Source organism: Dermacentor albipictus, chromosome 3 (genome assembly GCF_038994185.2).
Source record: "Dermacentor albipictus isolate Rhodes 1998 colony chromosome 3, USDA_Dalb.pri_finalv2, whole genome shotgun sequence".
In the NCBI taxonomy this organism is placed as follows: Eukaryota; Metazoa; Arthropoda; class Arachnida; order Ixodida; family Ixodidae; genus Dermacentor; species Dermacentor albipictus.
In genome coordinates, this window is record NC_091823.1 from 9299379 (window position 1) to 9321309 (window position 21931).

At 45.3% G+C, this 21931-nt stretch overlaps 1 protein-coding gene across 3 annotated transcripts in view; it reads right to left on the reverse strand.

Moving 5' to 3' along the window:
• Positions 1-21931, reverse strand: part of rno (PHD finger protein rhinoceros) — a 75174-nt gene that overhangs the window by 33490 nt on the left and 19753 nt on the right. For all 3 annotated transcript variants that reach the window (XM_070535064.1, XM_070535063.1, XM_070535062.1), the window contains exons 6-13: positions 17827-17865; positions 17568-17731; positions 13643-13701; positions 12781-12870; positions 9107-9288; positions 6540-6645; positions 6379-6444; positions 4100-4204 (exon numbers count right to left, since the gene is read on the reverse strand). In XM_070535064.1, the coding sequence (XP_070391165.1) occupies positions 4100-4204; positions 6379-6444; positions 6540-6645; positions 9107-9288; positions 12781-12870; positions 13643-13701; positions 17568-17731; positions 17827-17865 (811 nt within the window). The remainder of the gene's footprint in view (positions 1-4099; positions 4205-6378; positions 6445-6539; positions 6646-9106; positions 9289-12780; positions 12871-13642; positions 13702-17567; positions 17732-17826; positions 17866-21931) is intronic.

Here is a 21931-nt window from a genome sequence, read left to right on the forward strand (position 1 = left end):
TTCGAATTAAACGAACTTCCAATTAAGCACAAAACACAAAAACAGCACTTTATATGTGGCGAAATCGAGTATTTTCTCTAAGAAAAATAGTCGGTCATCTTGCTTTGCTTCTTCGACAAGGTCGACAAGGAAAAACACCTTGCGGTTCGAAGCAGCAAACTTGCGGTCCAATTTGCTTATCCAGCTCTTGAAGATTTCGGCCGTCATCCACGCTTTTTTGTTCGCCTCATAGTCCACAGGCAGCATTTTCACGCCTTTAAAACATCTCGGCTTCGCGGCTTTCCTGATCGCAAGTACCGTATTTACACGATTGTAAGTCGACTCGAATGTAAGTCGACCCCCCCCATATCGCGTGACCGAAAAAAAAAAGGGAAATGAGAGAGCATACCCGAGGGCGCATTCGATAACGAAAATTTATTAGTAGCTGACATGGTCACTGGACTACTCGTCTTCACTAGTGCTGCCATCGTCATCGTTGCTGCGGTCCCACAGCGCGTCGTGGTCCAGCGAAATTTCAAATTTGGCAAACATTTTGCAGAACAGCAGCCCACGCCAAATGCACCCAACCACAGGCAGCCGTCAGGGAGGCTTTATTGACAGGTCCGGTTGACGTAATTTCGCAGTCTTCTGCCGCCAGCCACTCGTTGTACTCACGGCGGAGCAAAACCTTAAAATTAAGGCGAAGGTCCGGGCTTGTTTCATGACCACGTCGCACTTCACTGGCAGGGACCGATCACGCATTTCAGCGACGTACGCCGCAAGCTTAGCCTACAGCTCCGGAAAGCGTCCAGACTTCGGCACGTGGGAAATTTCTCACTTGCCGTCACAGGTGAAAATTTCGCTTCGCTGCAGTCGCCACTCTCGCACCACCCGTTTAGAAACATTGAAATTGCGGCCCGCTGCGCAGCGATTTGTTTCTTCGGCGTAAAGGATGGCAGCCCTCTTGAACGCTGCTGTGAACGAGTCCCGAACGATTCGTGGGCCTGGAGCACTCATGATTATTGGGGAAGCATAGAAGTAGCACGCAGCCGGCAGTCAAGTGGAATGCGTCTAGCCTTTAAACAGAGAAAGAGAAACCCGCGAGCGGTGTCTGCTCTTCCATGAGCTACTGATACTCCCCGCAAGCGCCGCCGTTCTGAGGGTGCCGCTGCAAATGGGAACAGCGGCGCTTCCATCAACTATCGACACCCCCTCCCCCATGATTGTTGCATGCACTGTAAAACTCTCAAAAATGTTGAAAAACCCTTCCGAAAAGCAAACAAACACGCAGGATAGCGAAAAGATACGGGTAGGGCCATAGAGCAAACATAAAATTGTAACTACATTGTAGCTCCCGTTAGTATCGCCTTTATTGGCGGGGCCATGTTTTGGTTTCGATTGTAAGTCGACCCCCCAACTTCAGACTTTCAAATTTAAAAAAAGGGGTCGACTTACAATCGTGTAAACACGGTAACCGACATCGTTCCGTGCCAGTCATGTTTGCCGCGATCAGCACCGACACTCTCTCCTTGCTGCATTTGCCCCCAGCACAGTCGTCGTCCTTGAATGTCAGGGTCTTCTTTGGTAGAAGCCGATAGAAGAGTGCAGTCTCATCTGCATTGAAGATGTCTTCCGGTCTGTATTTGGCGAGATATTCACGCAGCTTTCCGTCCTTCCACGTGGCACATGTTTCCTGGTTAACAGACGCCTTTTCACCACACACGCTCTTGAAAACCAGGTCATGGCGATCTTTAAAGCGCGTCAGCCATCCATCTGACGAAACGAAGTCATCGATCCCCAACATTGCTGCAAGCGTTCAGGCTTTCATCGCAACGATGTCTCCGGTGAGAGGAAGTTTGTTGCTGCTGGCCTCCCTAATCCAAACCAGCAGAGCCTTCTCCAACTCTGGGTAAGCGCCGGTGCGCATTCGCTTCCGAGAAGTCTTGAACTTGTCGTTCTCAAATGCATCCATTATTGTGCGCTTGTTCTTGATGTAGTTTGAGAGCGTGTTCGGCTTGATCCCATACTTCCGCGCTATGTCTTGTTTGGCGGCACCTCCCTTCTCAACTTCCTTCAAAACCTCGACTTTCGTTGCCAGGTCGAGCATGCGATAAGAGCCACGGTTTGCCATGGCTATAAACTGCGCGACTAGGTACAGTCAATTCCGAATCACCAGTGGAACAACCTAGCCTACGAGCTACCCGCACAAAGGCGCTCGACCAACACACGCCTCGACATACGCTGCGCATGCTGCAAGACTAATCTCGCACAATCTCGCCACTGCCAGTATGCAGTGCTGCGTGCACCTATGGCACCCACGCGGACTCCGCGATCAGCTCCGGCTACGCGCGGCTTTGCCTCCCGCCGGAGTTGATCGCGGAGGCCACGGCAACCGTAGCAATGAATAATCGCGCCGCTCCAAGAAAGATGGCGTTGCGGGCGGCTGCGGTGGCGATGACACCAACGCGGAGCACGGAACTGTTGCAACACTTGAAAAATTGCACATTCTACCAAAGAATGACGGTCACCTCGAGGATACCGGCTGAAAATTAACTTCCAATTAAGCAATATTACTGGATGAGGACTTCGAATTATCAAGCGATTTCTTCTATAGGATTACACGCAAAACTGACGGGACCAGCACTTCACTTCTAATTAACTGAAAATTCCAATTAAGCCGCTTCGAATTATCGGGAGTCGACTGTAATAACACAACATCTAGACGACTCGTTAGACTTTAGACTCGCTAAAAAGCTTCCCAAAGCCATCGCCAAGCATTTCAACCAACCAAGTCATAATTTTGATGAACTTAAACTCTGCATCTTACAGTCAAATTTCCATTCTGAACGAGAAAGAAAATACAGAGAATTATACCTTATCCATAATTTCAAGACGTTGCAACCAATAGGCATAAACGTTTCAAAGAGAGCTCTGGAATATATTCCCTATGCTAAATTTCAAGCTATAGGCAACAACACTTAGTTTGGTTTCTTAGAGTTTTTTTTTCTTTCTTTCTTCTTCTTTCCTTTATTTATTTATTTACTTATTTCATTTCAGTATTCCATTCAGTATTTCAGTCGTGGCACCCAATGTGGCACCCAATATCACACCGGCGCTCGCCCCACACCATGCTGTTTATGCTGTACATACGCGGCACGTATCCGCCCTGGAAGCGTGCCTTGAAAATGGGTAAACACGAGTGACCATCTACGCTGCTTTTTAAAACCGCACGAGACAGTCGCTCGCTTATCTCGAAGGCCATATCGTCATTGCGGTTGGACTGTGCATGCGCTGCTGTGAACCCAGTTTTGTTGCATTTCCGTCTTTTGGCACTTCTTCGTATGTGCCCTCTTTTTACCGTGACAGGGTAGGAAGCGTTCGTTGTAGCGGTGTGGCGATTTAAAAAAATGTTTGTTATATCTAAAAGCAGGTTCCGCAGGTAGGGTTGAAAAATCGTAAATGCACTGAAATGCGGTCATTATAACCGATAGATTGTTATAAGTGGGTTTAACTGTATTATGAAATAAAGCATCCAGGAAAGAGTGAGGAGCAGGCTTCTATTGAAAAGAGCAGCTTGAGAAAAGGTGACTTCGCGCTTCACTTGCGAGATTCACTTGCGAGATTCACTTGCGAGATTCACACGTTACGCACGATTGCAAGATTTGGCCAAGATGTTCACAGCAGCGTGTGCTATCTGCGGCCTGTGTTTTTTCAGGAAGCCCGAGGGGTGGTTCAAGGGTGCCTTCCAGGTGCACTTTTATTTTCTTACTTTAAACCCATAAATATTGGGTGCGCATTAGGTTCAGGGGAGCGTTAGAATCAGGTAAATACGGTATATTTATTAGAATTTTTTACAGAATTAAAAACAAGCAGGCACCCGCGATAAAAAGTTGTTCATGTGCCAGTTTGACAGGACCTCTGCTTTCCCCTGCGCTTTTACTTTGCACATAGACATCTTAATTTTTCGTGTTGGTTACATGAGAGAAAGGGTGCTATAGAAATCCTGCCACTGAAAGAAAGTGTTTGGTGCCCTCCTCCTTTTCCCAGTAAGAGACAAGCACCATAACTTCTCCCTTTAGTTAGGGTCACAAGTGCATAGTTTCACAAAGAGAAAACTTACCTTGAGCTTAACCTCATCATCAGGGTTGTCATCAATGATGGCTTTCATTTCAAGGCCGTTCTCAAATGCACAAGTGACGTGGTAAGCCCGCTTGCAAGCCTTCACCTGCAAGAATAGTTAAGGAGGGATACAGCTCTTTGAGGTGAAAAAAAATCTCGAAAAAAAAAAGTTTTTTGAAAATGACATTTTCAATACCTACAGCTACTATTCCTTTACTTCGCCATGTTTCCCGTGTCACAGAAGAGCAATTTGCCCACAATATCAAATGATAAGATCACTGTGAGCTGCATTCCGCGCAAAGACAACTCTTTTTACCGCGGCGCGTTGGTCTTTTTCTACGCACGTGATCGCAGCTACCTTGTTCTTGTTGGAAATAGGAGCTTTCATACTTGGATTTCCCGTCAAAAGTGGCTCTGCCGGCTCGCCAGTGACGTTGAAATCCCGGGGGGAAAAAAAAAAGTCCAAATGTGTAATCCCATTCATCGACTAGCACACGTGACCAGAGACGCGTGCTGTGATTGGCTGCGCGAGGTTCCTGTCATCTGCTCTACTCTGCAGGCGATGTGATGGCGCGTTTCGTAGGTTTGTGACAAGTGCGCAACAATGTCCGATCCACCAGAGAAGTTTGCCAAGAGGCACAAGTTCGGCAAAGAGAAGTGATCAGCTTATAACATTTAAAAGCGTTCCATTCCTTCAGGAAGACATCAATAATAGTCCGCCGCCAGTCGCAAGTGATGCCAAAGTCCCAGACAGGCTGAAGTAGGCCTAGACAGCTTACCAACGAGTAAAAGTGTTCCAGACAGTGGCTGCGTTCAGCGCGACACTGCGGTGCTGCGGCATGCACATTTGCTGCAGAGGGAGATGAATGCCCCAAAAAAGCTTCAAGTTCTTGCTTCAACGAGAGCAACAAAGCAAAAGTTGGATTTCCTCTCACACCGACGACGCTGCGGCCGCACCAGTCGACAGCGAGGCAAGCTTTGCTATCGTCAGTTTGGACTCCGTGAACGCACTGATGTCGTTTGTCAAGTGCAAGGTGTACGGCGGTAGCGTCACGGTAGGCAAAAGCTAACGAGAATGTGGCCTCGTCATAAAGATCAATATCATGTGAGCATGCTGCGGTGATGTCGTGTCGGCATGGAGCTCACTCCCCGTGAAGGGGCAACCAGAAGTGCAAACCGTTCGTTGTGAACGATCTTGCAACGCATGTGATGCGAGCCATCGGGTATCGACGAATGGCATTAAACTATTGTTTTTGCCACATTTGGGTGGCCATAGTCACAGTGACTACATTCCTGGTGGCTTTTAGCTTTCACTGCAAAATATCGAAATTTTTTTTGCATTTTTGATTAAAAGTGAATTTTTTTTTTTTTCTCAGGACACCCGATTTTTAAAGACCTTTTGCTGATTTGCAGGCACGATATCTTTGCCTTAGAGGCAGGCAGAGCCATAATTTTTGTTGTGGCTCGTAGCTGAGTGTGCAAAGCACACAATGGTTAGAACAGGTTTCAGAATTTGTGCTTTAAAATTTTTCAGTTCTGTTTTAGATCAGACAGTCGGGCACCCGCATTTGGAACAGTAAAGATTGAATTGTTATAGAAATACTAAAACTTGTCATACAAAAAACGTATTCCTACCATTGTGTTTATGTTTTCTAGTACTTAGGCACGTGCCCATATGAATTTTATAATGCGGTTATTTTTCTACTGTTTCTGCTAATGATGAACAATGAATTTCATTTCTTTTCAGAACTAAATGTCCTATTGGACAAAGAATCAGACATTTGAAATCGGCACAGAAATCTCAATAAGGCTGTAAAGTTTCATTAATATTGACGAAAGAAATGATGAACATTACTTCAATAGGAGTGTCCCCCCTCAAGAGATGCTTTTCACATGCAGCGTACCACTGCAGCTGAGAAAACAGTTAAAGAACTGGTCATTTTTGCAAGTGTGATGGCACAAGCAGGACAAAAGACGCAGAAGGCAATTGCAACCTGCTGAGAAAAAAGCAGCACTTATGCTGAGAGCCTAAGCTTGAGTTTCAGCATAAAATTCAAAAGATTAGATTAGCCTTCACGTTCACTTATGGTAATCAACCTCTAAGTAGGAAATTTATGAAAATAGACTTGAAAGAATGCTTTATCAGTTCAAAATGATTTAGTGTTTGACTTAAGTGTCCCTCGAAGGCACAACGTGCACGAAGTTTAGAGCTATCAAACTCTCTAATTGATGAGAGAAAAAAAAATAGAAGGAAAAGAGAACAAAGAAAGCCTCACTTACGGAACACTGAATGCAGGCGCCAATCCGCTCTCGACAAAGGCAACAGGTCAGGGCCCAACGACTAGGCTGGAAAACATGATTGTGAACAGCAGAACAGATGTAAGACAAATTTAAATAAACAAACAAAATAAACAAGTAAGCAAATGTCGGCTAAGACTCACCGGGATCTGAGAGATTTTCATAATGGGCTCCATCTTCTCAACACACCCGATACTAACTTCAGGAATCCACAATGCACAGCTCACATGAGCCCACTTCTGGCCACTCCTGAGGGGAATGAATGTTCCTGCTTAGTGTGTTTACAGTTGACACAGTAGCTTACGTCAACAAAGCTATCAGGTCTGAACACTCTCTTCCTCCCTATCGCCGTCATCTTTCCGTCCCTTCTCCTCCTTCCTTATGCTGCTGATCAATATTCAGGCGTCAAGGGCTAGACAATTACAGTAAGTGCAGCAGGCTTTCCGCTTATCTGTCACTCAATATTGCAAGTATTTCTAAAAAACAATGTATCAAAGCCATTCGTAAAAACCATTTCTAAAAGCCATGTACCAACTACCCTGGCAGCAGACGTTACTGAACTGTAAGTGAAGTGCAAGAAACAAGGACAGAAGGAAGGTACAACACATACCCCTCCCTTCCATCCACGTTTTTGTGCTTCACTTGCAGCTACGTCATATCAATAAGGCCCAATTTCTACTCTTCTCTGTCAACCCATCTCTTTCTCATGAGAATGACAAGGATAAAATCTGAAATGAATCTGATGCAGTGACCCGTAGTTCACAAAATCAAAAACACAATGATTGGGAAGAATGCGGTAGCAACAGCTGTTTTAACACTTTCAGAAACAGGACAAAAGAAGAACACAGACGACACATATGTTTGGTGCTACTTTCAACAAGTATTTAATTTGGGACCACAGCATACATATACACCCTTCTCACTCCTGCAAAAGAACATGTGCTCCGAGCAACCTGATAGCGTCTCTCGTGTCAGAACGTGTGAATACAGTGAAATCCCAGTAGAGCGAATCTCAGATTAACGATTTTTTAAAATTAACGAACTTTTCGAAAATCACCCCCCCCCCCCCTAATTGCCCATTGGTTGAATGAAAAAATCTTCCACTACAACGAATTTCAGAATACCAAGTTTTTCAGAATAACGCACTGAATTTCATCGTCATCGTACCTTAATAACACTTCACAATAACAAATTTCGAAGGCAAGAATCTGTTCGCAATGCCACAAACGATAACAAATGCTCCGTATGTGCCACTACCATCATCATCAGTATGCTTGCCTATATTTCTCTATGCTTCTGCCCTTGTTTAAACCCGCGTTTGCCCTATTGGCATTGCCTGCGCCTCGCCGGCCCTCGCTGTCTTTGTTCCGCCTACCGGGTAGCTCGGCCGGTTTGTCAGAGGGCTGTTTGGCTCGCTTTAAACATTACACATTCGTTTCTACTTTTGCGATGAGCTCTGGAAGCAGCACGAAAAAAAAAAAAGCGGAGGCAATTCTCTTTGCAAGAAAAGGTGGATATTCTTTCTCAAGTGGACGCTGGAAGAAAGCCAATCGACATTGCAAAGGTGTGGGGGATTGAAACATTTCTTCAAATAAACATGCATTCATTTCCGAATACTCAGTGCTCTTTTCCGTGCTTTTACACATTAACGCGTTGGTAGATGTGTTCTCAGCAAAAGTAGGCGACTGCTTTTGTTGCATTTACAATTTTGCATGAGAATCAGATTATTTCAATATTATGATTTTTCAAAATAAAAGATCTTTAGCGGTCCCTTAAGATTCGTTGTATCGAGATTTGACTGCAGTGTCAAACCTATGTGTTGCCTGTGTTCTTCTTTTGTCCTGTTTCTGACATGCTATGCCTTTTGCCTCCATCATGATATACCAACAAGCCCAACGTGCAACTGTAACCAAGATAGTGCATCAACAGCAAAAGCATTGATAAAAGTAACAATATTTAAAATGTGTTGCATACATCTTGAAACAATTATGATTGGAATTGTGATGCAATTTTAAATAACGTGCAAAATGTTTTAGCAAAATGACTGGGAAGGTAGATGGTTGGGTGTTATTTTACTGTGTCATTATGACATATGTAGCAGGTTCACTTCTTTCATTCATTTTCCCGTCATGCCCCAGGCATAATCTTCAAGTGTCTGAATAAGTGCTTTTCCAGCTTTGATTTGACTCCTGTTTTGATTCCTTTTGATGTGATTCCTGATTTGATATTCCTGTAGTGAGTTTTCATGGGGAGTCCACATTCTGCACACTTGACAAAACTCACTAAAGAATTGAAAATTCTTCATCTTTTCTACAGTTGTACACTTTCCATGATACTGAATATGCAAGAAATGCAGTAAGAGTAAGTTTTCAATCAACAGGATAAAGTAACACCTGAAAGGGTTAATACAGAGCATTAGTATAGTTTTTCTGCCATTAGATGGCCCGACTGCCCCATCAGCGATGAGATTCTTCAATATTCGCTTCTAGGCGGAGGCACTGCTTAGTCGTGATGTTCAGAGAAATATAGCCAATGGCTGCTTTTGTTTATTATCATAACTGTGTAGGAGTAGATACGAAAAGTGGTGGTGATCATTCACAAATCACTCACAACCAAGAAAAGCCATTCACAAAGAACCTGCTGGCGAGGTTAAATAGTAATCATTTAAAAGCATGCACATTTATGGCACACTTAGCCCCACTTCACTGACCGTGTGCTCTTCATGGCACCACCTCTGGTGGGGCACAGCACGCAGGGTGGCCGTATGCCCAGGGCACAGGTCCGGCACACCCACGAACCTTCCGGGATCCGCTGGATGCCATAGCAGGCTTGGTGCACACACAGGTCACACTGGTCGCAGAAAACCATTTCGTTGCCTTCCTCCGAGTCCGGCTGGAAGAGAGCAATACGCAAGCAGTTCAGGACAGGAACAGCGCTCACTGGCCTGACCTCAAGAGGCCGGCAAGGCGGTGCCTGTAGACACTAAATATAAACACTAAATCACTCTAGACTAGTAGGTGTAGATTCACAATTACACTTATGTTAATTTATGGTAAAAGGCCGATTATTAAAGAATAAAATGAAGGTCAAAGTTAGATTTCTAGACTTTTGCGACAAGATACAGTAGAGCCTTGTTCATACGTCTTGGAAAAAAATACAAGAAAAATTGTAGTAATCGAGAAAACATACAATCCAAAGTGACTCGAAACTCAACTGTAGTTGACATCTACTAGATGTGAAGCGTTGCGTGAATCACTGAGCACAAGGCATGAGATGCCAATGCACGTCTAGCTGGTGGGGCTTCAGCGGCCCAAGGCATGTTTTGTTGTTTTGCTATCGCGTAGCGTTCTAAGATAACGAACGGGAAACCGAAACGAATATGAGCTGGTGGGCGACACTGGATGGCACCAAAGCGAAATATGACGCGTTTTGATTATCGCCTACTAAATGTGCCCAGTACGCTACAAACTGCACTACACCACGCGCACTGTAATAGGCAAAGACAGGTGAATATGCATGCAGTGTGCGATGACACCAGAGAACATTTGCTGGTAACAGAATAACAAGCAGAGTACCACCAGCATTTTCACATATGACGGGCGGGCAAGTATTGTGGTGAAGCTGCCGCTGCAGGTGGCTATACTGGGAGCGAGCTCCACCACTAGAAATGCTGGCACTGCCGTTGGCGTGACATGGTATGACGGATCGCATGGGCACAGCAGCCGCGTTGGCTGCTTCGGAAGCGCCGAAGCAAGCTGAAAACGAAAGTTTGAAGTCCCACCTGCACTGCAGGTCTAACTGGGGAGGTTTTCTCGCTTCGGGTGTCTGCTGGTCAACACTTGAAAGCACTATAATAGGTAGTGGCTGCCTATGAAGGAGTCCAACATGGTAGGTTACCGCTTGGTGCCACAGTGCCGGCCACACGCAAAAAAACTCGGTGTCAGCCTTCACACCTACACACATGACAAGAAGCTGCATGAAGCTTGGACCATGAAACATAGAACTGGCAAGCAGCCGTCGGCTACAACTTAGGTGTGAAGCAAGCACTGCCGCAAGGAAGATTTCTGCTACAGCGTTGGGGCTGCGATGTTCAGTGGGTAGTAGTAATGTAAAAATGTAATGTAAGTAGCAATGCAAAAATATTTCAGTATTAAAAACTTCCTAATACTGAACTTTTCAGAATAACGACTGGCACTCAGTTTCCATGTCATATTAACAACACCGCAGTACTACGAACTAATATTCTGAAATCTGGAGATTCTTAGACTTCTGTGTATCTTTCACGGCAGCCGAAACAGTAGGCTAGCAGATGCCCAGACTCAGAAAGCGGACACCACAACGCACCAGTTCAAAGAACCGCGAAAAAAAAAAGAGAAAATTTTAGATATTCCAAACTCGACGACGCATCGGGTTTCGCGAGCACTTGCTTCGCCCAAGCAAGCATGGCTCAGCAATGAAGGCTCGTCTCTTCCTTCTTTCACCCTTCTTTCTGCAGCCGTAATAGCAATGCGTGCTGGCAAACGTAACCTCCGTATTCATGGGGAGTTCACACAGTCCCACTTAGCACTTTCCGACAGTGTGGTTTACATGCACTTGCACTTTGGAATAGTTCAGGTATCCACCTCGAGTGAGACAGTTGCCGTGTCCACAGCAATAAATGTGAAAACAAACAAACAAGAAACATTGCACTTTAGAAGCGACATGGAGCTTCCCTTTTGTCAGTATTTTCTCAGCGCCCCCGCTTCTGCTTTGCGCGCATCACTCTTACTATACGGTGCTTCGGCGGTGCATGGCAGCGGAACCTATGGAATATAGCAACAGCACCGGCCGAGAGCCAACAGCAATGTTTTTGTGGGTAGCTCAAATGGTGACAACTTATGAACTGATGGGTTGATGGGTGGAATGATTAGTTTTGGGGCTTTCACCATAACGACCTTTCAGAATAACGAACAATTTTTGGCGATCCTGTGTGATTCATTATATTGAGATTTGACTGTAGTGATATTTGCCTTTGATACGTCACTGGCATCCCCGCAGAACGGGTGTCGGCAATGTGGCCGACACCTCGCAACTAAAACTAGCAGAGCCTAGTTAAACCAGAACTGACCGCGCCCAAACCCCACGAATGTGGTAGGACAAGCGAACCCCGGCAAGCCACTCTAAAGCTGCATTCCTGTGCGAGTCCCACCGTGTTGGTGTGGCTTGTCCAATGTTTTGTTCATTCACGTGTTAGTGACACGGTCCCGGCGACCAAGTTGTTTAAGCAGTGCCAACTGCACCTTCGATGTCCGCACCAATGAAAACAATAACTATTGCTAAAAAAAGGGGGAGGGGGCATCATTCAGCTATTGTAGTGCAGTAGACTTCAGGGTTGCGATATTACAGCAATGCATTCCGCTCGATCCTACATGCCGCCCTTATCATCCATGGCTCACGGCCGGCTCATGCCATTGATAACCACCGATAACCTAGGCAGAGCGCTGCTATTACCACTGATGAAGTGTGGAAAAGAGTGGCACTCGAAAAGTCATCCCTAGAAATTGCGGTAGTTTGACGCACCCCTTGACTGTACTTTCGTCCATCTGTGGTGACAGCATGACAACGGTAGAGATACAGACTGACCAGATTGTAGGTAAGCAACATATGTGCACAAACCATGCATTGACAAACTTCAGCCTTATTTTGGATGATACCTTTTGGGAATATTTTGACTTTCCTGACATTTCGCGTGACTAGCACCGGACACATCATCAGACCTGGCATAGTGCAAAGAATGCCATCGATCGTACATGCTGAGGTGTCTGACGCTAGTCACCCAAAATCCCGTGGAAGTGAAAGTATCCCTAAAAGTGTCCATTCAAGGATACAGCACATTTTTTTAGCCACATGGAATAAAGTCACTCGTTTTCCAACGAATTGGGATATTTCGAACTCCTGATTATTTGGACTTTTAGGCGGTCCCCATTGAGCCAGCGATGCACAGTTATCGGGAAGTTTGATTTATCAAGCTACTTTAGTCATGCGCGCACACCGGCAAGCCACTGCGGCCACACAGGCACGCTTCAGCACAAAATCGTGTTGTTGTCTTTTACCAGGATTTCGCAGGAAATCTCGATTGGTGCAATATAGTGCAGGAGTGGCAGCACTGCCCACACAGCTCAAACAATTTTTAACTTTAGTGTCCCTTTAAAACTAGGTCCCAATAGGAAATAATGCAATGAAACATTGTTGATGAATGCTTAGGAATTTGTACCATGCACAACTACAATGCACAAAACTTTTTAATTAACCCTATGTGTGAAACTTAATTCGTGGGAAGCAAAAGCTTGTTTTGCACCAGCATCTAGGTGCTGCAGTGGACACAAAAGCAGGAAAACTACTTACTGAACGGCAGACATCACAGACCACGTCCTCATCATACTCAATGCCCAACCCTTGCTCAGTCCGGATCTCTCTCTGAAGCTTTTCATAACACTGTAATACAAAATTAGGAAATCAACACACAGAGAATGGGATGACTGCATGAAATTGTAATAGCAAAACCATGCAAGGTGACATCAACTTTCAACAATAAAGAAAGAAAAAACATCAGGAGACAAAGACTAAGACAAAACTGTATGCACATGCTTTGCAGAAGGGTTGAAATCTGGGCCAGTTGGTACATACTTGAAGGAAAAAAACAGTCAAAAACAGTCGTTTTTGTCGTCGTGGTGTGAACCCCTCCTCTTGTCCTGTGTTTTTGGCTGGTTTTTTTCCTTCATGTATGCACATGTCAGACCTGATACCAAGGCAGGCCAGACCTAATGAGACCTGATTATGATACCAGACCTAATCAGACAGTACACTCTCTCCACGAGGAGGAGGAGGAGAAAATAAAAAGAGAAGGCAGGGATGTTAATCAGAAATGCATCTGGTTGGCTACCCTCCTCTGGGGGGACACTCTACAGACATTTAAATGAACAAAACATGGCAGCTATGACATGTTTCCTGCCCTGCAATTTCTTTCAGTATGTATACAGCAGGCAAAAGCATCGCCTTTGAGGTCGGTTTCTGTTACTGCAAAGCAGTGGTCACAGAGGCAGGATTTGGGCACCACCTACTACAGCCTTTAAACCATTTATCTCAGTTGTCTTCTAAGCTACAACAGTAGCTACAAGATTGGGCAGAACTTGAGCACAAACACCCAGAGGTGAGAGTAGACACTCACAGCACATATTTGCACCAATAACAAAGATACATGCCTCACCTGAGTCTCAAAGTCTTCCAAGATCATCTCCATGGTCAGCTCAGGCAAGGGTTCCAGGCCTGTATGACAGAAGGACATTTTTTCAAAAAAGAAAAAGACATCTTTAACAAAGCAGACAATGTTTCCACATCGAAATACTTGACCAACTGCAGCCCACCACAAAAGAAAATATGAATTAATATGCTTGCATATTGTATGCATCTATCCTTTGTTCTTTTTCTCATCATCACAAACTTCGTCAATAAACGTTACCATATGTTGTGCTGAAACATGTACTTCATTTGGCCAACGTCATTCGCTTCCGAAAATTTGAAAGAAACTGACAGGATGACAAAACCATAGGAATCGACATGCTACATACAAGAGCGTACATGCAAACAGGGTGACCATATAAGCTATGGAGCCAATATGTGCACGCAAACCATCTCATCAGGAGTGTGCAAATACTGAATACAGTCGAACCTGGAAATAACGAACCTCAATTTAAAAAAATTATCGAAGTAACAATTTTTAAAAATTTCCCAATCTCTGTCCCATAGAAATCCTTTTATTTATTCATTTATTTATTTTTCACAATTTAACGAGGTCATTTTATAATGCAACCCCGATTTAGCGAAGTTCTCGTGCGTCGTATGCACCTATCAGAGCCTCCTTGACAGGCCTATCAGAGCCTTCTAGGCAGGGCAAACAGCACTTTACATGCGTCCTTTAATAGACAAATTTTACCAGCGGCCTTCAATCCATGAAGCAGAATGTACCGCTGCACCATCTGTAGCATACGTATGAAACACAGTTGGTGGTTTGATTTCATTGTGGATAGGCTGGTTCGCTGAGCACGTTTTCTTTGACCAGTAGTGGTCTGATCTCATGTGTAGGCTTTTTTTTTTTTTTCTGTTCACAATGAGCGGTGCACCTCGCAAGAAAAAAGTGCCATGATGTAAATGGCAAAATCACTGCCAAAGTTATGAGTGGCGAAAGGAAGGCAACTGTTACTGAAAGGTACGAGATTTCATTGAGCTCACTTTCAACCATTTTGAATTTGAAAGACAGCATCACAAGTTCCGTCAGTCCTGGTGGTTCAGGCCAAAAAAGAAAAAAACTAAAGGAAATGGCTTACGTCAATGCAGAAAAAACCCTGTACTCGTGGTTACTCGACATGCGAGCAAAAAACATGCCATTGGGGGGAGCCATTCTCCAGCAAAAGGCCCTTAACTTCGCAAACATTCTTGGGTGCAATGACCTCAAGGCCAGCAGCGGTTGGCTGCAACGATTTAAGGAACGGTATGGTATTGTAGGCAAGGTGGTCAGCGGCGAGTCGGCAGAGGCGAATGCAATTGGAGCAGAAGACTGGCTGCGTGATCGTGTCCCCAACATTTTGGCACATTAAGACGTCTCCAACACATTTGTAAGACTTTGATGTGGACTAGCTGGTTCATATATTGTACTGAGGTTGAACAGCGCAAATTAAACAAGAACACGTAGAAACAAATACCACAGACAAGCGGGTTCAGTGCTTGTCTGTGGGATTTGTTTCTTTGTGTCTTTGCCAAGGAAGACGTTGGCTTTGAAAAATGTAAAGTGCCGTGGTGGGAAACATAGTAAGCAGCATCTAACTGTTTTGTTGTGCGTGAACATGGACGGCAGTGATAAACATGTGCCATTTGTTATTGAAACAAGTGAGAAGTCGTGTTGTTTCAGCGGGAACAAGAGCATGCCAGTGAAATGCTCGTCACACAAGAAGGCGAGGATGACACCAAATTTGTTCAGCAACTGGCTGAAGGACCTGGATGCTGAGATGCGCACGGTGGAACAAAATATCTGCCTCCTTTTGGACAATTACTCAGCTCACCCTGTTCAGGATTGTGTGCTCTGCAACGTTGAGCTGAAATGCTTCCCATCAAACTGCACCTCCCTGATACAACTCGACCGGGGAATAATAAACAGCGTCAGGTGTGTGTACTACAAGCAGGCCATCAAAAGGCTTCTGCTGAACATTGAGCTCCAAAGAGAAACAAAACTTGGCATGTGCATGGAGATGCTTTCGTAGTCACTCACTCACTCACTCTCACACACACACACACACACACACACATCTATACATACGCTCTAAATGCTTCTTTTTGCATCATATTTTGAATATGTCTAGTACTAGAAAAATGAGGGATAGCAATATGGCAGTGCTCTTGCGGTTGCCACTTTTAGAGCGCAGCTCTTAAAGACCCATTTCTGCAGAGGCGTAACCGAGCGAACGAGCACAACGAAAGATGAAAGAGCGAACATGGCGCAGCAGATGAAAGACGCAAGCCGTGAACAACGGAGACCGATGAGAGCGGCCCCTGCAGTGACATTCCCGTGGAAACTAGTTTTACGCGGACCCGCCTGACTGCTCAATGTGTACTCATATTTGGTTTCAGCCAGACTGCTCGTATTGTACTATCATCTGCTCGCGTCAGTACTCGCTTGCACTTGTTTGCTTTGTCTGGTCTTGTCTCATGTGCGCTCATTTCGCGATTATATTCTAATCTGATTGTATGCGCAACGCAAATTGAGTAGTACTTTCAGGAAGCCATGCGGAACCAGCAATTACACTGGAATGTTTCACAAGTCATGTATAAAAGCTGATGCGCTTGAACAGCAGATCAGATTTTCAACGATTTCCAGCTCTGCTACCTGTCTTTCTCAAATTCTTTGCCTCAATATATCGCGGAATGAAAACATGTATAGAGCTGCGCTCAAATTTCTCATTAAGAAGTATCGTAACAGTCAGTAAATTTTTTTCACCCCAGCTTTTCTTCTACAGTAAATGTACTAACTCTATGGCTATCAGACACTTAGGTAGTACATAGAAACTAAGATATACAGTATGGACTACTCTTATTGAACGGAACACCAAATTAGTAAGCCAGCACTGATTACAGCTCAGTTCTGCATATGAAGGTCTAGAAAATATATTTTCATCAATAAAATTTCTGTTGAATATAATCAAGTCCTTTTTTTTCCCTAAGCTAATTAATTAGTGACATTACCTTGAACTGAATACCAACGAGGTTATCAGTTTAATAGTGGACCTGTGTATTGCAGCAATCTTTTACTTATTGCACAGAAAGGTTTTCTTTCCAGTTTTTAAAATACAGAAGGGCTAAGCCAACTTTACGGCAGTTGGGTTATCACGAGGCCAATCTGTGAAACAGACGAAAGAGCCGCACATGACATGACTCAATCACCATTCCGTGGTTAGCTGGCGCCAACGGTAAAGAGCAAACGGCATCGGGGCCGTTACATTGTCAGGTTCTGCATGATTTGCCACCAGTCAAACATTCTGAAATGTGGATGGTCACAGCAAGTTTGCACGGTGTTTATGGCATGGAGCATGAGGGGCTCCACGGCCCATGCAACATGTTGCAATACGCTGGTCTTTACACCAAACATACTGAATAGTCGAAAAATCGAATAGTAGATATTTGTTTCACGAATTGAATCATTCGAATGTTCCAACATTTGATTTGATTCGGTGATATTAGAGTATTTGCACTCCCCTACTTATGAAAGATCAGGGCTTTTTCAGTTTGTTCTCATTTCCAAATTAGGGAGCAAGTATGCAGCCTTTGTCAAAAGACACTGGGCCAGCAAAAGCTTGAATGCTGCCGAATACTGGCCACATCGCGCGGTTCAACAGTGGTTGACCAGCACACCAGCACACAGCAACATGCACCACAATATAACAGTCACATGCATCCTTTTGTTCAAATTGACATTTATTTCCATGCAATTTCAACATAATTTCACTTTAAACTAACAACTCTGCACTGTACAGCTGCACACCTGATAAGGAACAGTGCACCAGAGACCAAGTGTACCATAATGAAGCACAGTAATGAAACATAACTACTGTGGTTTAATCCCCGAATGAAGCAAGATTACTGACCAAGAGATTTGCGCTCCTCATTGAAGACTCGCAACCACTGCTGATCTAAGGAGTCCAAGTCGTAGCGGCAGGTCTTTTCAGCCAAAGCACTGACGTTGGTCAGCACGTGGAGCTCGTTGGAAAAGAACTCATCGTGTGACAACCGGAGATACTTGTTTGGAGGTCTGTGAACCGATGTAGGAGAAAAAAAAAAGAAACATGTTCTTAGTTCGCTATTTCAATCTTAGGGTTACCTGTGGAACTGGAAAACGAGACTTACAGCTTGAAGTCGTTTGATTTGCTCTTCTTCTTGATGACTCTACGAAGAAAACAATATCACGAACCATGTTAGTTGAGCTTCCCTAATGCAGCCATTTCTCCATTATGGTTGTCAAACAAAACAAACATTTATTATCAAAAGGCCCTCTGTTCTGCAAAGTGACTTGGTTAACAATATTACAGTTAAACCTCAATATATAATGAAGACAATAAAATCAGCAATTCACTTCGTTATATCTAAATTTGACCTTTTATGCAAAACAGTAGAGTCACTAATGTATTTTTCTTACACGGAAGGAGCCACAACTTTTTCCAACTTATCGGGCAATTGAGGAAATTTGAAAGAAAAAAGAATTCAGCGACGATCACAATATTCAATAATGTGAAATTTGAGCGCACCTCTACACGTTTTTGTTTCGCAATATATTGGTTGGCGTGGACAATCTCTCTCATACGGCACGCTGCTAATGAAACGAAGTGTGGGGCAACTGCTTCGCTAATTGGGAGATCGCCAGAGGCAGTGCTTGGGTGATGCATGGGTGCTTTTCACAGCAGCTGCGGCAGACGAACCTCTGCTCATGCAATGCTTTATTTCCATACAGACGAGGCATGCTACTCTGACGCCATCATCTCCGCAAAGCCCGCCTTGCACAGCACTATGCTTTTCTTCTCATGCTTTCGCCATACCTCCTCCTCTGGTGCTCTTTTCTTCCAAGTACAGTCAACGACTGAATTTTCGGACGCCCGAATTTTCAGACATGCCTGATATTTCGGACATCTTCGCGGCACCGCCACGAGCCCCATAGAATCAATGTATAGGGACATCTGAAGTTTTGGACGCTCGAACCCCTCGCCGTCCAATTTTCCAGACTTTTTGATGGACGGAAGGTCTTTTGGCTCCTCGCGCAGCGCCCTTGCGAAGGAAATCCACTTGCAGCCGAAGCATATCACCGCTTTGAACTACAACTAGCCGAATCTAGCCGTCACACACCGATTTGGTCTGGCCACACTGGCTATGTTCATCGCCGCACTTCCGCCTCCGGCGGAGTTTCCGGAGCGGCGCCATTTTGTTTGTTTGTTTGCGCAGGCCACGTTTTGGCTAGCGTGGTGTGTGGTTGTGCTGTTGTGTCAAGTGTGCTCTGCGACGCTAGGCCTAGGTGCTTCGACGCTCATCAGCGAACTCCACTGTTCGCAACTTGAGGATTTCACTTGTCTTCGATGGCACCCACTCCGTCTTCGTCGTCCTCGCCGATGGCATCGAAACGCGGAAAGCAGTACCGTCGGACGACGTGATCAACGACCTCCGCTTTGCTGGGGTTTCCATACCCACGGATATAACTTTTGAACAGTTTCTTGACGCTATCAACGAGCTCGACTTGCGCGCAGAACTGACTGACGAGGAAATAGTCCGTCAGGTTGTGGGGGATTCAGAAGACTCCGGTGTTGAAAATGAGGAGCCAATGCCTGCGCCGCCTACAAGCGCCGAGTTGATGCGAGCACTGTTGACTCTTTTATTGGTGTACAGTGCTGACATGACCCTTGCTCAGATCGAGGCAAATATGATCGCATGCAACCAGAACCCCGTCAAAACAACAATAAACAAGTTCTTCAAGCCACTGCAGCAATAACACCGGCTGCCCGACGATGCACATGTACATAATAAACCAGCATTCGGCTGCATACACTTTTTGAACGCCTCTTTTTATAGCCACTTCACTGATGCTGTGGCAGGGTTTCGGAAGCCTGTTACTTCGCCCTTTACCTCTAGATCTGAGAAAAAAAGAAAAAGGGTGCGTTTTTTTGCATTGTAAGGGTTGAGGACGGACTTCAGGATGAAAACAAAACTTGGGAGGATTTATTTTACATTATATACAGAGAGGTGAGAGTCAAGTAACAGTCGTACAGTCATTACGGGCCGGCAGCAACTCGGATGCTGCGGCCCGCGGCAAGAAGTTCGAGAGAGGTGAAGCAGGGAATGCTCTGGTCTCTCTGGAATGCTTCTTTTAAACCCTTCGAGGACTGGAAGTCGCGTCATGTTTGGCCAATATGAGAGTCCGCTCAGATGACGCCATTTTCGGCCAATGGTTGGCGCCCGTGCCGCGGTGCCACACCAGGCGGCTCCCTGCGGTCTTGCCTTCTGACTTGCAATGCGCTCTTCAAAGGCGGAGAAGGGGCCCCATTGTCCGAGGGCTCACCTACTCCCGGCGGTACGGCCCCGCTGTGGTAGCAAATGCCTTCTTCAAAGGCGAAGAAGGGGGACGATAGGGCTCCATTGTCCGAGGGCTCCTTCTCCTCCCGGCGGCACGGCTCCACCGGCGGCGTACGAACTTGTTGGCACGTGAACTTGTTGGCTCGAGCGCTCCTCTGGAATGTGCTGCGATTCAATGTGGTCCGGGGGAACTCGAAGTAGGCGCAGGAAACAGCTCCATATCTAACAGCATGCATTCATTTTTTCGGACTGCCTGAATTTTCGGACGTTTTTACATTCCCTAGAGGGTCCGAAAAATCGGTCGTTGACTGTATGCAAAACCAGCTCGCCCACACCAAGCTTTCGCCATGCCCTCCTCCTCGTCTTTCCGCCTCATGGTTCCGCGACACCCTTCTTCACTTTCCTCCTAGCACTTTCTTCGCAATCACCACCTTTCATCTCCCGCTACACTTTGCATTCACTTTCATCCTTCGCTGTGCTCGTTCACTCAGTTGCGAGGAGCAACACCAACACTCACCACAGGAATGGGCACTTAAAAAGCCGTGCTCTAAATATGATTTTGCTGAATGTGAGAATCAGCAATGAAAGATATGGTTTCAAGCCATGTTGACAATATCTTCACATTGGAGTATGAAGCAAACCCGGCCACCCGAGTTTGCTGAATGAAATGCTGAATGAAATGAAAGTTTTCATTTTTCCGGGAGGGGCTGGGGCCCGACCAGCTTTCCGAACCCCATATATATGCATATCATAATGACCGCAAATAAAGACAGCGACAGCGGAAGAGAACACAAAAACAACATCCGGTTAACGCAGACATTTTTTTCAGTCCCATAAAGTCCAAATTAACAATGTTTCACTGTGCTCAAAGTACAGTCGGCACTAATTCTAAGATATCTTGTGATGAAACATAATAAGTGTCCCCATGTGATAACCACTAAAAACTTTCATTCTTTCTTGGCATGCCTTGGTTACAATGCTGTCTTGTCTTGGCTCGTAATGACTGCACCAAGTTTGGACCACGTGGGTTGCACATTGTCGTCAAAGTAGCCTACTCAACACCACCACTGGCCCCAAACGTGTTGTGCACTACGCCTAGCCTCTCTACAGTCGAATCTCGTTAATTCAAACGCGCTTAATTCGAACTTTTAGTTTATTCGAACTGACGCTGCAGTCCTTTCAAAGTTACCCTATGTGTATTCCAATGGGTGAAAACTATGCTCATTCGAACGAGCACAAAGGTGGGGAACCGGCCAGCCAGCGCTGCCGTGCCCGAGCTGCCAGGCAGCACATGGCATAAGCGCCGCTAATAACACAAACGTCGGCTACAGTTTGCTCCTCACACAAAACAGTCGCCGGTAGTGCAAATCGATGTATTAATTTTATTTTTCGCGACAAGTGGCAAACACTGTCAACTCTGTAGCATGAAAGAGAGGCGCGGTATTAGAAAAGTTCAACTCGGAGCCTGTGTCTGGCCACCGCTGCAACGCATGCAAGATGGCTCAACTGCATCACGCATCGAGATGCTATGAAGAGCAGCATGGTTTTTTTTAAAGTTTCTTTAGTTTTTTTTTTTTCACGAAAATATGCAATGAGAAATGAAGCGTTTTCAAAACGGTGCATTGTGCGAACATCTGCAGTCGTTTTGAAGCACCATATGCTATGGTTTCACTTCGAGGTTGCTTAGGCCTAGCAGCACCCTCGGCGCTTCCTTGACAATAAGCCAACAGTGGTGATCTGCAGGCAGAGTATGGTATGGCACGCTGTTACGGGAAGCTCCATTATGTACGGTAAGCTCCTGTTACGGGAAGTATCCATTCCTTGTATTCATTCAGTGTAAACTCAGCAAGTGGCCGGAAATAGTTGCATGCAGCGCATTGCCGCACGCATGCGTCCC